The 12,612-nt window shown below is 40.4% G+C and overlaps 1 protein-coding gene across 1 annotated transcript in view; it reads right to left on the reverse strand.

The window, feature by feature from the left end:
• Positions 1 to 7,417: 7,417 nt before the first annotated feature.
• SHMT2 (serine hydroxymethyltransferase 2) overlaps positions 7,418 to 12,612 on the reverse strand; it is a 78,696-nt gene continuing 73,501 nt past the window's right edge. Inside the window, exon 12 of the mRNA XM_044285041.1 lies at positions 7,418 to 10,895. Within this exon, the coding sequence (XP_044140976.1) occupies positions 10,768 to 10,895 (128 nt within the window). The 3' untranslated portion in view covers positions 7,418 to 10,767. The remainder of the gene's footprint in view (positions 10,896 to 12,612) is intronic.

Genomic DNA, 12,612 nt, shown 5'->3' on the forward strand with positions numbered 1-12,612 from the left:
GCACTTTAAAATCTGCACTGTAAGAACCCACCTAACACTGACAACATTAAGCTACAATACACTGTGGCCATTTAGAAGGTAGGACTTCCCTTTTCCCCATACCCGACACCCCAGAAGAGCCATTAAGCAGATATATGGGAGCTAGTATTTGAAGAGGACCTATCACCACAAAATGCAATCCAATCTGCAGGCAGCATGTTATAGAACAGGAGGAGTGGAGCAGATTGATACATAGCTTGGGAAAACATCCAGTTAAACTCGGAATTTATACATTTAAATCAGGGATCAGCCTGCAATAAAGAACTGGAAAGTACATGATGTTGACAATATATGACTGCTGCAGTCAATCACTGGGCCTCTTCAATGCACTGCTGAGGTAAGTCATTGGGTGCTGCAATCACATGTTAACGTAACGTCACTGCTGCAGCCAGGTAAATCTGGGGCCTGCCCGGTATGTACTTACCAGTTTTAAATTGCCGATTTGAGATTTGTTTCTTCTGAAACCAAACAACCTCTGTAAAGGGGTTGTGCCAGACCCGTAAAGGAAATGTTGTCTTCCCTGGAACTTGCTCTCGGCTCCTTCTACTCCAGGCCTACAAATGATCCACTGGGCTCCATCGACGTCAACTTCCAGTGTGACAACAGCAGCCAATCACTGGCTATGGCAGAGATTGAATTCCGTTGCATCATGTGATCATTTTTAGAGATGTCAAACTGGATGAGGACATTGAGGGAGTACAACGGAGCATCACAGGCCTGGAGGAGAAGGAGCAGGGAAGCACCAGGAAGCAGGTAAGCCATCTTCCCTTTACAGGTTCGCCCAAGTGTGGGGGTTTGCAACCCCGTCCCCCCCCCAATTCTTGCACAGCCTTTTTAAGGCTCTTCCTCTTCTAGGTGACTGACAGCTATCTCTGTATACACACTTACACAGGGACTGCGGTCAATGAATGATAATAGGCGAATGGACCATCTTGAGATCAGACAGAACAGCAACTTAAACAAAACATTACAGGTTTTATTAACTGAGGCCATAAGATGTTTCTGCCTCAATATACATAGTCATCAAATAACATAATTAGCAAAGTGATAATAGATTGGTAATAGATCTTGTACTGTTAAGATATCTGTTATATAAACTCTTGACCAGCAGATTCAATACGCCATCAATGATAGAAAATAGGGAGTTCAACATCACAAATAAGCCAGCCTAAAAATTTGCAATCCTTTTTCATTTTAATTAGACTCCAAGAACTTAATTATAAGATTGTTTCTAGATGTTACAAAATGCCCCAACTACTAAACATAATTGATAATTATCCTCCTACATGTTGGAGATGTGAAAGGAAAATCTGTGATTTTTTACACATCTCTAAGCTGTTTTCTGATTTTGGAGCAACATCTGGAACCTGGTAAGAGAGATCCCCCTCACTTCAGTGACAGTGCTGCTCAACCTTTAGACAATGTAAACTAACTCACTTTCCTTAGCAATGTCCTTCTTACTAGACACCACTAAAGCTTTGATAGCCAGATGTTGGACTTTCCTACTACTCCAGAGGTTGGTCCTCTGCCGGTTCTTATGACAAATTTGAACTGATCTGGAGAAATTGGAAAAAATTTGTTGACAACCTTGACCCACATTTTATACACTAACCTGATTGTATTTTACAACTAGTGTTGAGCGTGAATATTCGAATAGTGAATTTTTCTCGCGAATATCAGCACTTCGATAATTTGCGAATATTTAGAATTTATTGATATATTTATTAAAAACAAATCTTTTTATTTTTTTTCATCTGAACCCATTAGTGATAGTAAATGTAATGGGTTCAGATGAAAAAAAAATAAAAAATAAAAAATACCTGAATATTCAGATTACAAATATAGCGCTATATTCTACATATTCGACAATTCTACCAAGCCAACCCAACAGGAAAGTTGCTTAACGCCCTTACGGGATTCGATTAATGCGCATATTTCATTGCTAATTTTTGCCATAAGATAAACTATATTAAATAATGAAGAATATTCTAATTCAGTACTGACTAAGATATTTTAGCCTTCTCACATTGGCCCACAAGTAAAAAGCAGGCCGGTAATGGACCATTACTTGTGGGCCAATGTGAGAAGGCTAAAATATCTTAGTCAGTACTGAATTAGAATATTCTTCATTATTTCATATAGTTTATCTTATTGAAAAATGTGCATGCGCACGAATATTTCAATGACTACTTTTCACAATAGAATAGCATTGTACGAATAGAACGAAGTCTTGAATTAGCAAAAATATCACGAAACATCGTGAATTAGAATATTGCACCTGCTGCTCATCACTACAGTATTTACAACCTCTTTCCCACAGGATTCTTTTTTCTCAATTTATTTTTTTTCTTCATCAGAGGCTGTTTCGGTGTAACACACTTGGCTATTATGTAATGATAAACCCTCTTATTCCCTCCGTCTCTGCCTTCACTTTTTTCCTTTATGTACCCTTCCATGGTCCTTCCCTTCCCCCCCCCCCCCCAAAAAAAAATGATAAAGAATTTACAATAATAAGTTGTATTGAATCTTTACATACAAAACTATATATTAACCGTAACTGGGCTGCCTCCTATTCCAGAAATAGAGCAGGTAAAAGAAACTTCCAATACGATCCTTCCACGGTAGGCCAGGTTACTCAAAGCTCCACAGTCAATCACTGCCTTGGTGTCTCACTCCCATTTCTTTTGTGGGGATTGCATGGTCCCAGATGACCTCCTTTCATTCACTGCTACTTTAGGGTCAGACTTTCCTGCAGAGACTGGGATTATTAATTTAACTTCTTACAGATATGGAGAAAATACTGGTCTTATCTGAGAATTAAAAAGACACAAGTGCAGGCCAGTCTCCCTGCGATCTGACATGTCTTTTTAGTTCTTAGACATGACCAGAATTTTGTCCATATCTGTAAGAAGTTCAATTAATAATCCCAGGAGAATGAAAGGAGGCCACCTGGGCCTATTGCAATCCCCACAAAAGAGCCCCCTTCCACCAGCTAATCCAAGAGATTGGAAGCATGAGTGAGACACCGAGGGAGAGATGTGAGGTGATTGACTGTGGAGCTTGCAGTAACCAGGTCTACCATGGACGGGTCATATCAGATGAGCTTATCTGTTTCTTGAATAGGAGGCAGCATGGATCCGGTTAAAACGTTCTTGACTTGTATTGAAGAGGACCTACTTCAGTAGATCTTGAAGCGCCAAAAGATCTATTAGAGACTGGATTAAGGGTTACTCTGATACAGTATATTTAGTGTATATTAGGGATCAGCAACCTTCGGCACTCTGGCTGTTCTGGAACTACAATTCCCAGAATGCTTCATTCACCTGGGAGTAGGGATAAGCAAACTTGTGTTTTGAAGTTCAGCATACAAAGGTTCAGTTTATATAAGAATTCCATTATCGATCCCGCTACTATGGACCATAACTTATGGTCCGTGATAGCAGAATCCATAAAGGAATTCTTAGATAACCTTGTAAGCCGAACTTCAAAACACAAGTTCGCTCAATACTACCTGGGGGCTAAAAGGAAAGCTGAACAAGTAGAAATACTGAGGGATGAAGGCTCACAGCAGTTGGAGAGCTAAAGGTTGTTGACCCCTGGTGTATATAAATCTGCTCAGCTTCTCCTGCTCTATAACATGCTGCCTGCAGATTGCATTTTTTCAGCCAGCCTGGCCTCACTTAGTGACATCTGCAGAGACGTAGTAATTATGATCCCTAGGTCCATGCTTTCTGATCCGATACTACCAGCACTGGCGGTTGTTTCCAATCAATGATTTCATATTTCCACAGCTCACGCTCCCCTCAATGAATACATTTGCCCCTTATTCAACCTTCCATTCTGCACTCCCTGAAACTACTAATTACTATGATTAATGTTACTATTGAGCTGAATGGAATAAACCAATGATTAGAAGCGTTAACCCCGCTAAAGGAAATCGATACAAAGCTGGGATATTACTGGGATTAATCTTAAATTGAGAGCTATAATCAGGCAGCACTTATCAGACTATATTCAATTAACCCCTTCTAATTTTAAATTAAAATGCATCTGTCCTCTTAAATACCATTCAGAGTATGGTGCTGGATCCATTCTCAGCTCACTTTAAAAGCCTCTTGCAATGTGGATTCACAGAGAATTTTCTAAAGTCCGAAATCATTTCCAACATGTAGCTTTACTTCCTCCGGTCAAGTAGACTATAATTTCTGCTGAGCACGGTAATGTGCCACAACCTTTGTATATTACTAAAGTTACATTTCTATACTCCTATCTAGCAAAGATGCTCACATATAGGTACTGTGCTTCAAGAGCATTGGATAGCAAAAAGCTTAAAAAAGGTAAAGATACACACCAAAATTCTGCAGCAAATCAATCCATAACATAAAGGGCATGCTGTGAAAGGAGTTTAAATTTGTCTATATATCCATATGTTTGTTTTTTATTATTGCATTGTACTTATTTTGAAGTAAAAATTTTTTTTTTTATTTGTCTTTATTAATATGGAGCCTTTTTTCTGCACAGAACTGAGATGCCCTTGTAGCACCTTCTGGATTTTTTGTCTTTTTCATCAGATGGGGGCTGATGGGTTCCTCGTCTCTGCTCTCTGACATTATAAACACTCATTATAGCTCAGTTCTCATCTTACTGATAAGAATGTGGCTTAAATAAGTATTAATGACCTCTCAGTAGTTTAGAGATCAGGTTTATTGACCGGCGCAAAGTAAAAGTACCAGTCACGCAGCTAGAAAAACGGTTAACCTTTTGTGACAGAACGGATCAATATTTTTAATAAAGGCCAATTGAAAAAATTATTTTTAGCTAAAACTAAGTAAAATACAAATCATAAAAAAATAAAAATATTCCAAAAAGGAGTACATAGCCTTTAAAGTCTATTGAAATTAAATTACAAAAAAGGTTTTTGTTTTGCAAGCAGGACCCTCATTCCTGTTTGAATTGATTAGTTTTATACTCATGTCTGATTTATTTTGTACGTGCACCCTCCAATTGACTGTAGAATATGTTGCTGCTATAAAAAGATTATGAAATCAGAGGCATAAGGAGGTCCATGCACCCATAGAATATATTTCTATATTATTTTATGTGCTACATAGAAAGCAGAGCTGTAATAAGGCTGTGTACGAGAATTCAATTTTATACATAGTGGGGGGAAAAGAATTGTGGAAATAAATTGAAAACCTGCAGAATAATCTGCATGGTTTTATGTGGGAATTTTAGCTACTTTTTGTTGTACAAAGTTAAAGGGAACCTGTCACCAGTTTTATGGTGTGCTAACTAAGGGCAACATAAATAAGTGACTGATTCTCTTAGCAAAATGCTGGGTCACTTTCTTTAATTGACCCAGTCAATCTGCCAACATCTTGTATTGAAAAGCTCCAGCTCATAAGGAGTCCTGAATATTCAGGAGCTCCTGACACTCCCCGCCTACCTGCTGCTGATTGACCGTTATTTTCTATATAAATCAGCAGCAGGTGGGCAGGGGAGTGGCTTTAGCTCTGAATTAAAAAAACGCTGGACTCACTGACATCACGCTGGAGTCAAATCAGCTCATTAGCATGCAGCATCTTTGTGTGTATATTATGAGGTAACCATCTATCACATAAACAAAAAAAATCACAGAAAAAACTAAGATAAAAGAGGTGGTACATATGGCTGTGCTTGCTCCTCCTCCCATTGGTTGCTTGATGCACATGGAGGTTACTAGGAGCAGCACACCATATGTGCGGGGTCTGCGCTCCTGAACATAGAAGCCCAACGGCTTAGGTAGGTTTAGCGTAGGACCCGCCTGACCTGAGACCACCTTGACGCTTGGTGGCGGGCTTAGATGTGTTTTGATCAAAATATATCGACTAAGTGTCTCAGACATTATCATATCAGGGAGAGGACTTAGTCCATATATAGTGCTTGCATCTGCTTTAATAAGTGCATTATTATCTTGTTTCTGTGGTTTTCTTCAACCATCTATCACACCAGTAAGCGAATATATCTAAGGTACTAGATAGTAGTTAATGATTGTATATAATTAGTTAGATTATAATCAAATATCCACATGACCGGTTCCCTTTAAATCCATAGTCAAACGCCACAACAGAAAAGGACAAAATAAGGCCAGACACACAAGAGAGTTCAATGCGAGGAACTCTCAGCATGCATCTATGCAAGGTCCCATTCTGGCCTCCGCTCCTCTGCCAGGATTGCACAGCATTTTACTGATTTATAATGCTGTGTAACCCTGAGGGATGCTGTGCGATCCGGTCAGAGGAGGGGAGGCCAGAATGGGATGTCACACTGACACATGCTGCGAGTTTCTCACATTGAACTCGCTCGTGTGCGTCTGGCCTAACAGGTTGATTAACAATTGATTATGCAAAGTGCAAATCACTCTGATTTAATCCAAATGCCCAATCCACTGATACTTATAGGAGTTGTCTAGCTTTTTTTGGAGTGATCGGTGGAGATGTGGGGGATAGGGTGCCCACCAATCAGCTAGTAATGGCCTATCCTGATGCTAGACCATCACTTAAATTAAGCTCCACAACCGCTGTACATATATGGAATAAGTCCAGCATTCAAACATGGAGCTGAGCATGCGCCATAGCTACTGGGTACCCGCCGTTTTACACAACAGACAATATCCGATTGGCGGTACTGTCTTAGATCAGGCATGGTCAACCTGCGGCCCTCCAGCTGTTGTAAAACTACAACTCCCACAATGCCCTGCTGTGGACTGATAGCTGTAGGCTGTTCGGGCATGCTGGGAGTTGTAGTTTTGCAACAGCTGCAGAGCCGCCGGTTGAGCATGCCTGCCTTAGATCCTACAGAGGGCCCAAGGCTGCCACAGGAACCGTGATCAGAAATACCACCATTCTGCAGAGTAGGTCTTATTTAGCAGTATGCCATCAGTGTCTGAGATGGGAATAAGGTTCATATGTATAAATAAATAAAAAAGTATTGCATGGCAGACGATACCAGTAGTAGGGCATCAATACCTGATTGCTGGGCTCAGACTCCCACTGATCATCACAACAAAGTAAGTGTGGTCCAGCTGCTGTCCTGGTCACGTGACCAATGTACAGGGGCTAAACTGATTTCTGTTAAGACTATCTGAGCTTTTCAACTCTGATGTGGATATCGCCGTTAACAAGACCATGATGGAATTTTCTTCAGTGACTGTCAACAATAAAAGGTTCTTCCTGCATCAGACTGCAAACAGAGATCTTGAAAATGGTGAGAAATCAAAAAGAGAGTGTAGAACTTCCCTAAACTGCAACTGAAATACCCTGAGAACATGAGAAATTGAAGAGTATTCATTTGCCATCTGGGAGCCACGGATTCATGATAAATAAGGATTGACAGACTGTAATTTATTATATTAATTTTTATTCACGTTACAGATCTCATTATGAAACATGCAATATAAGGCAAGGACATGCCCAGCTCCTATGTCAATTCCAGATCTAACATGAATAGAAAATGCATGTTCATAATCAATTCTTGCTGCAATTAAGAAGTCTGCCTTTACAGCGCTATCAAAAAAATATGTTTTCTGTTAATATACCTGAATTACATCAGAGAGGACACTCGGAATGGAAACTTCTGATTTTATGAAAATATAGACCAATCCTCACCGTTTATTTAGGTAATAGTAGAGAAGCATACGCCTGGATTTATCAGCCCACGTTGGTCAAATTTCCATTCCTGGAAGGAGAGCCTAATCAGGCCAGCTGAGCATTATACTGCTGTCCCCTTACAGCAAAAAGGGTTAATAACACAGAACTGTGTGTGTCACTCCAGGCAGCGAGCAGATGGGAACATTACGCCAATACCCAGTCTCATTTCATTACATTTACTCCGTTTGTTTGTTAATCGATTCTAATTTGACCGCCGGGATCATTTAAAAAACAAAAATGCGAGGAGTCTACTTCCCAAGCTGTTGCCTGCTCCTTCCATGGACGAAACACAGCCACAGCCTCGGGGCAAATACGATTTCATCTAACAAATTGAATTTGCTTTGCTATAATAGTTCTCTGGCTGTGATGGGAAGTTATGGCTGTGAGCCCTGCATGAGGAGGAGAGAAGCACCACGTCACATACTATGGCTCCAGACAGGAAAGATGCCTTTAAGATTAGCAAGAGGGTGGCAGGCTGCCAAGGCATGGGTTTTACAAGTATTTTAATAATGATTTTGCTAGAATTGTGTGCAGCCTGCCAATACCATCAATTAAAATGAGTATTTTTGAAACCGATGAACAGATTGTTTGTATTATAATTCACATGTGTATTAATTATTGCTCCATTCTTTATGCATATTATCTGGAAAGGAACAGACTATTTAATCTCCCGCCTTCTAAGGCCGCATGCACACCCCTGTATGCATTTTGCAGTCGGCAAATTGCAGATCCCCAAAATACAGATATCATTCATGTTGTGTCTGCATTTTTTGCAGACTCTTTGACTTCAATGAATCTGTGGTCTGCATTTTTCAGCCAAGTAAATAGAACAGTCTACTTTTTTGCATGACAGACATACGGAGGCAGAAAGCACATGGATCATCCGTGTGCTTTCTGCATGCGTATATATACGCTATGCAAAACTATAGAATATGTCTGAAAAATGCAGGCAATGAAGTCTGGGGTTACGCAAAAATAGAACGTGGACGGCACAGGCAATGCATTTGTATTTTGCAAATTCGCAATCTGCTGACTGCAAAACAGATAGTCGTGTCATAATGCCCAACACTCACTAATGGGTTTTCATTCTGTCCGTAAGCTTCATTTTATAAAAGGAATATGATATTTTATAGGAATGCTTTCCAAAAGCTGGACACAGGAGGCAGTCGTCATCTGCTGATTCGCAGTCAGAATTCCAAGAGCTATAATAAATCAAATGTCGCCATCCTAGTCAGTGTCAGTTCTGTCCCGTAAAGCGCCAAGCCAACAGAGCAATGGCGGGAGAGATAAAAAGGTACCTTTTAGACATTAGCACTCAATGGTGCATCATGGCATAGTACTCTAGAGGTAATTAGAATGACAATACTGTTTTTAGCCAATTATCAATCAGCTTCACATATAGATGTCACATACAACACATAGCATATCTTTTATTGGCACAAGTTAATTCTACATAGTATATACATACTCGGACTGATAGTGCTAAAAATATAACCTGGTTAAGACTTGGGCTACATCGTGTCACGGAACAGCAAGTTTCAGAAACGTGGCCACAAAAACTTACAAAAGAGGATTTGGCTGTGAAAAAAAGCCAAATTTCTGAGATTTTGCAGGCCACACATGCCTTGCATTGTGGTCCAAGATGACAAAGTCATGTACAACTTGCGACCAGCCACCAGAAATCCACAGTTTGATTTTTTTTGTGGCTGTTGCATCATAGTCACTGACACTCATTAGATGCGATGTTTAACTGCAACACTGCAATCCTCATGTCACTGTGCAGCTCCAGGCTAGAAGCATACCTCCAGTGAACTACCTAAAACTCTTAGGAAATCACATCAGTGTGTAAATTGAAGTTTTCAATCCGGAATTGAGTAGCATAAAGTACTTATTAGCCATATTCACTTGAAGGATGCACACACTATTCATTTGAATAAAGAACAAATGAGAAGGACATGAATTGCTGCAGGCCTTTACTTCCTCCTTGCTAGAGCACTATGTTGCACAAACAGGATATACTTCTTGAGTGTCTGTAGACTGAACTTGCTAAAGTCCTGTGATCCCAGCAGCATTGGCACTAATTCGAGGAAATGGTCTCTGTAGCGAGAGGGAAGAAGAATGAATGAGGTGTTTCCAAGTGTATTGTGAGCTAGGAGACTAACTTGGGCTAGGCTACAGCTGTGATTGGGAGACTGACTGGGGATAGGCTAAAGCTTTACTGCATTTGTAAGGCTGTGTTCAAATCTGTGTTGGAGGCAGCATGGATACTTTTTTTGGGTAAGAAAACGGACACCATGACAAAACCTGATAGATATCGGTCTTCTGATTTGGTCACGGGTTTGTGGCCTCAGTTATACATGGTGGCCAAAGTCCAGGAGGACAGAACCCAACATTGACAATAATAACAGGTGGGATGAGTCACGTGGGACGAGAGATCTGCAGCAAAAATGGCTAAGTAGGAAGGAAAAGACTTCACAAAAAAGGTACTGTATATGAGGATCTAAGAACTCTGAAGATTGAATTTTTCACTGGAGGCACACTACATTTTTGTCTACAATACACTAACAAGCTTACTCCATGAACAGTCTCCATGACAGATTTTATAAAATACCAAAATTATGCCAAGAGCCTTACTTAGTAAAGGTCAAAAAAAAATAAAAGGTGGTTATGTTGCAGGTAGCAAAGTATTACATTGAGGTGGTATACGTTGGCCAGTCTAATTTCAAGATAGGCATGGAATCCAGACAATGTATGCTATTGCTTTTATTGACAGTCAGACAATGAAGCCTAAAAATGCCACTTGAACATCCACTGCTGTGGCTACACAATCTGTCCATACAGTCCTATAGCCGACTCTAACACGGAAAATAGAATCTGCTGGAAGAAGTCTGTTAGAAAAAAAAAAAAAAGCTCAAAAATTGAAAACTGTTTGGAGAAGGAGTAATGCATAGTAAGTAACAGGAAAGCATGTCCAAGTTAATTGGTACAGATGGTAGAGGGCAAAATGAAGGTAGCCGTCTTCTCAGAAACAAGTCAGAGTTTAACGTTCCTCAAACCCTGGCATGGGGAAGGCACGGGCAAATTTCTCTACACGCTGACGGAGATCTGCAATGCGCTGTACTGTGTCTTGGTCCTCGAGAAGGAAGTTCTTGAAGTCTTGCAGTTTAGCTGTAAACAGTAAAAAAAAAAAAAAAAATATTTAAAACATTGGTGTTCCGAGGCTTATAAGTTAAATACCCAACAGCATTAAAACAGCAATTTGAGAAGACCACTCCTGATCTAGAGCAGGTTTGTCTTGGACTACCACATCACTGATAGTCCAGAGGTGGTTTCGCACAGTTTTATTCATTTTTTTAAATACCACTTTGGTTTTGGAGCCAAAGCCAGGAGTAGGGAACATACAGGTGCATTTTAACTGATGAACAATCCTCTAGATAGGTCATCAGTATCTGATCGGTGGGGATCTGACACATTGAATCTCCACCAATCAGTATTGAGAAGGAACTGATGCTACTGTGATCGCCACAGCCTTCTAACAGCTTTTCCTAGGCCAGTGACGACACGTTCATCGGTCCCGTGGCTTAGGTACAGCTCAGCCCCACAGAAGTGAATGGATTGAGCTGCAATACCAATTACAGCCACTATATAATGAACGGCAGTTTGCTTGGTAAGCCACGAGAAGGCACCGATGCTCACAGGACCGCTGCTACCTTCTCAAAACAGCTAATCAGTGAGGGTCCCAGGTGTCGCAATTCAATTCAAAAAGTGGAGGACCAAATATTCTATAGATTCATTACACACAGAGTGATCTATTTCCAGCGTTTATTTATTTTAAATGATGAGGATTATAGCTTACAGCTAATGAAAACCCAAAAGTCAGTATCTCAGAAAATTAGGATAGCGTTGAAGTGGTCACTATTGTAGACTCATGGTGTCACACTCTAATCAGCTAATCAACATAAAACACCTGCAAAAGGTTTCCTATGCCTTCAAGTGGTCAGGTTCAGTCAGCTACAAAATCATGGGGAAGACTGCTGACATCACAGGGTAAGCCACAAAAGATCACGGCTAAAGAAGCTGGCTGTTCACAGCAAGCATATTAATGGTAAGTTGAGTGGAAGGAAAAAAGACCGTAATTAGACTTACCGGTAATTCTGTTTCCTTGAGTCCACCATGACGGCTTACTATGAGATTGACCCTTGACCTCTGTAGGGGCTGGAACACAGTTTAAAAGGCCACCACCCACACTCACCCTCAGTGCTTTCCAAATTACCAAGTGGGTGTAGCCTTAATCTAGGCAATATATGAATATACACTTTTTTTTTCTTCTTCAGTATTAATTCATACTCAACCCCTCCTTAAATCTCAGGGGGGGGAATCTGGCCCGTCATGGTGGACTCAAGGAAACAGAATTACCGGTAAGTCTAATTACGGTCTTTCCATTTCGTCCACCATGACGGCTTACTATGAGAACTACCAGATAATTAGACAGGGTGGGTAACTGCTTGTAGAACCTTCTGACCGAAGGTTAAATCCGCAGAAGCTGACACGTTAATTCGGTAATGTTTGATGAAAGTACTTATATACAACCAGGTGGCTGCTTTACAAATCTTGTCTAGGGAGACACCTCCTTTTTCTGCCCAAGAAGACGCCATAGCTCTTGTAGAGTGAGCTTTTATATTCGTGGGGCTATCTAGACCCGACTTCTGATAGCAGCAAATAATAGTAGATTTGATCCATCTGCCGATCGTGGCTTTGGAAGCCTTTTTTCCTCTATTTGGACCTGCATACTGGATGAAAAGGTTATCATCTTTCCTAAATTCCTTTGTTGACTCTAGGTATTGTATGATAGTATCTCGAACGTCCAGGAGTTGGAACTGATCTT

Source organism: Bufo gargarizans, chromosome 3 (assembly GCF_014858855.1).
Source record: "Bufo gargarizans isolate SCDJY-AF-19 chromosome 3, ASM1485885v1, whole genome shotgun sequence".
Taxonomy (NCBI): Eukaryota; Metazoa; Chordata; class Amphibia; order Anura; family Bufonidae; genus Bufo; species Bufo gargarizans.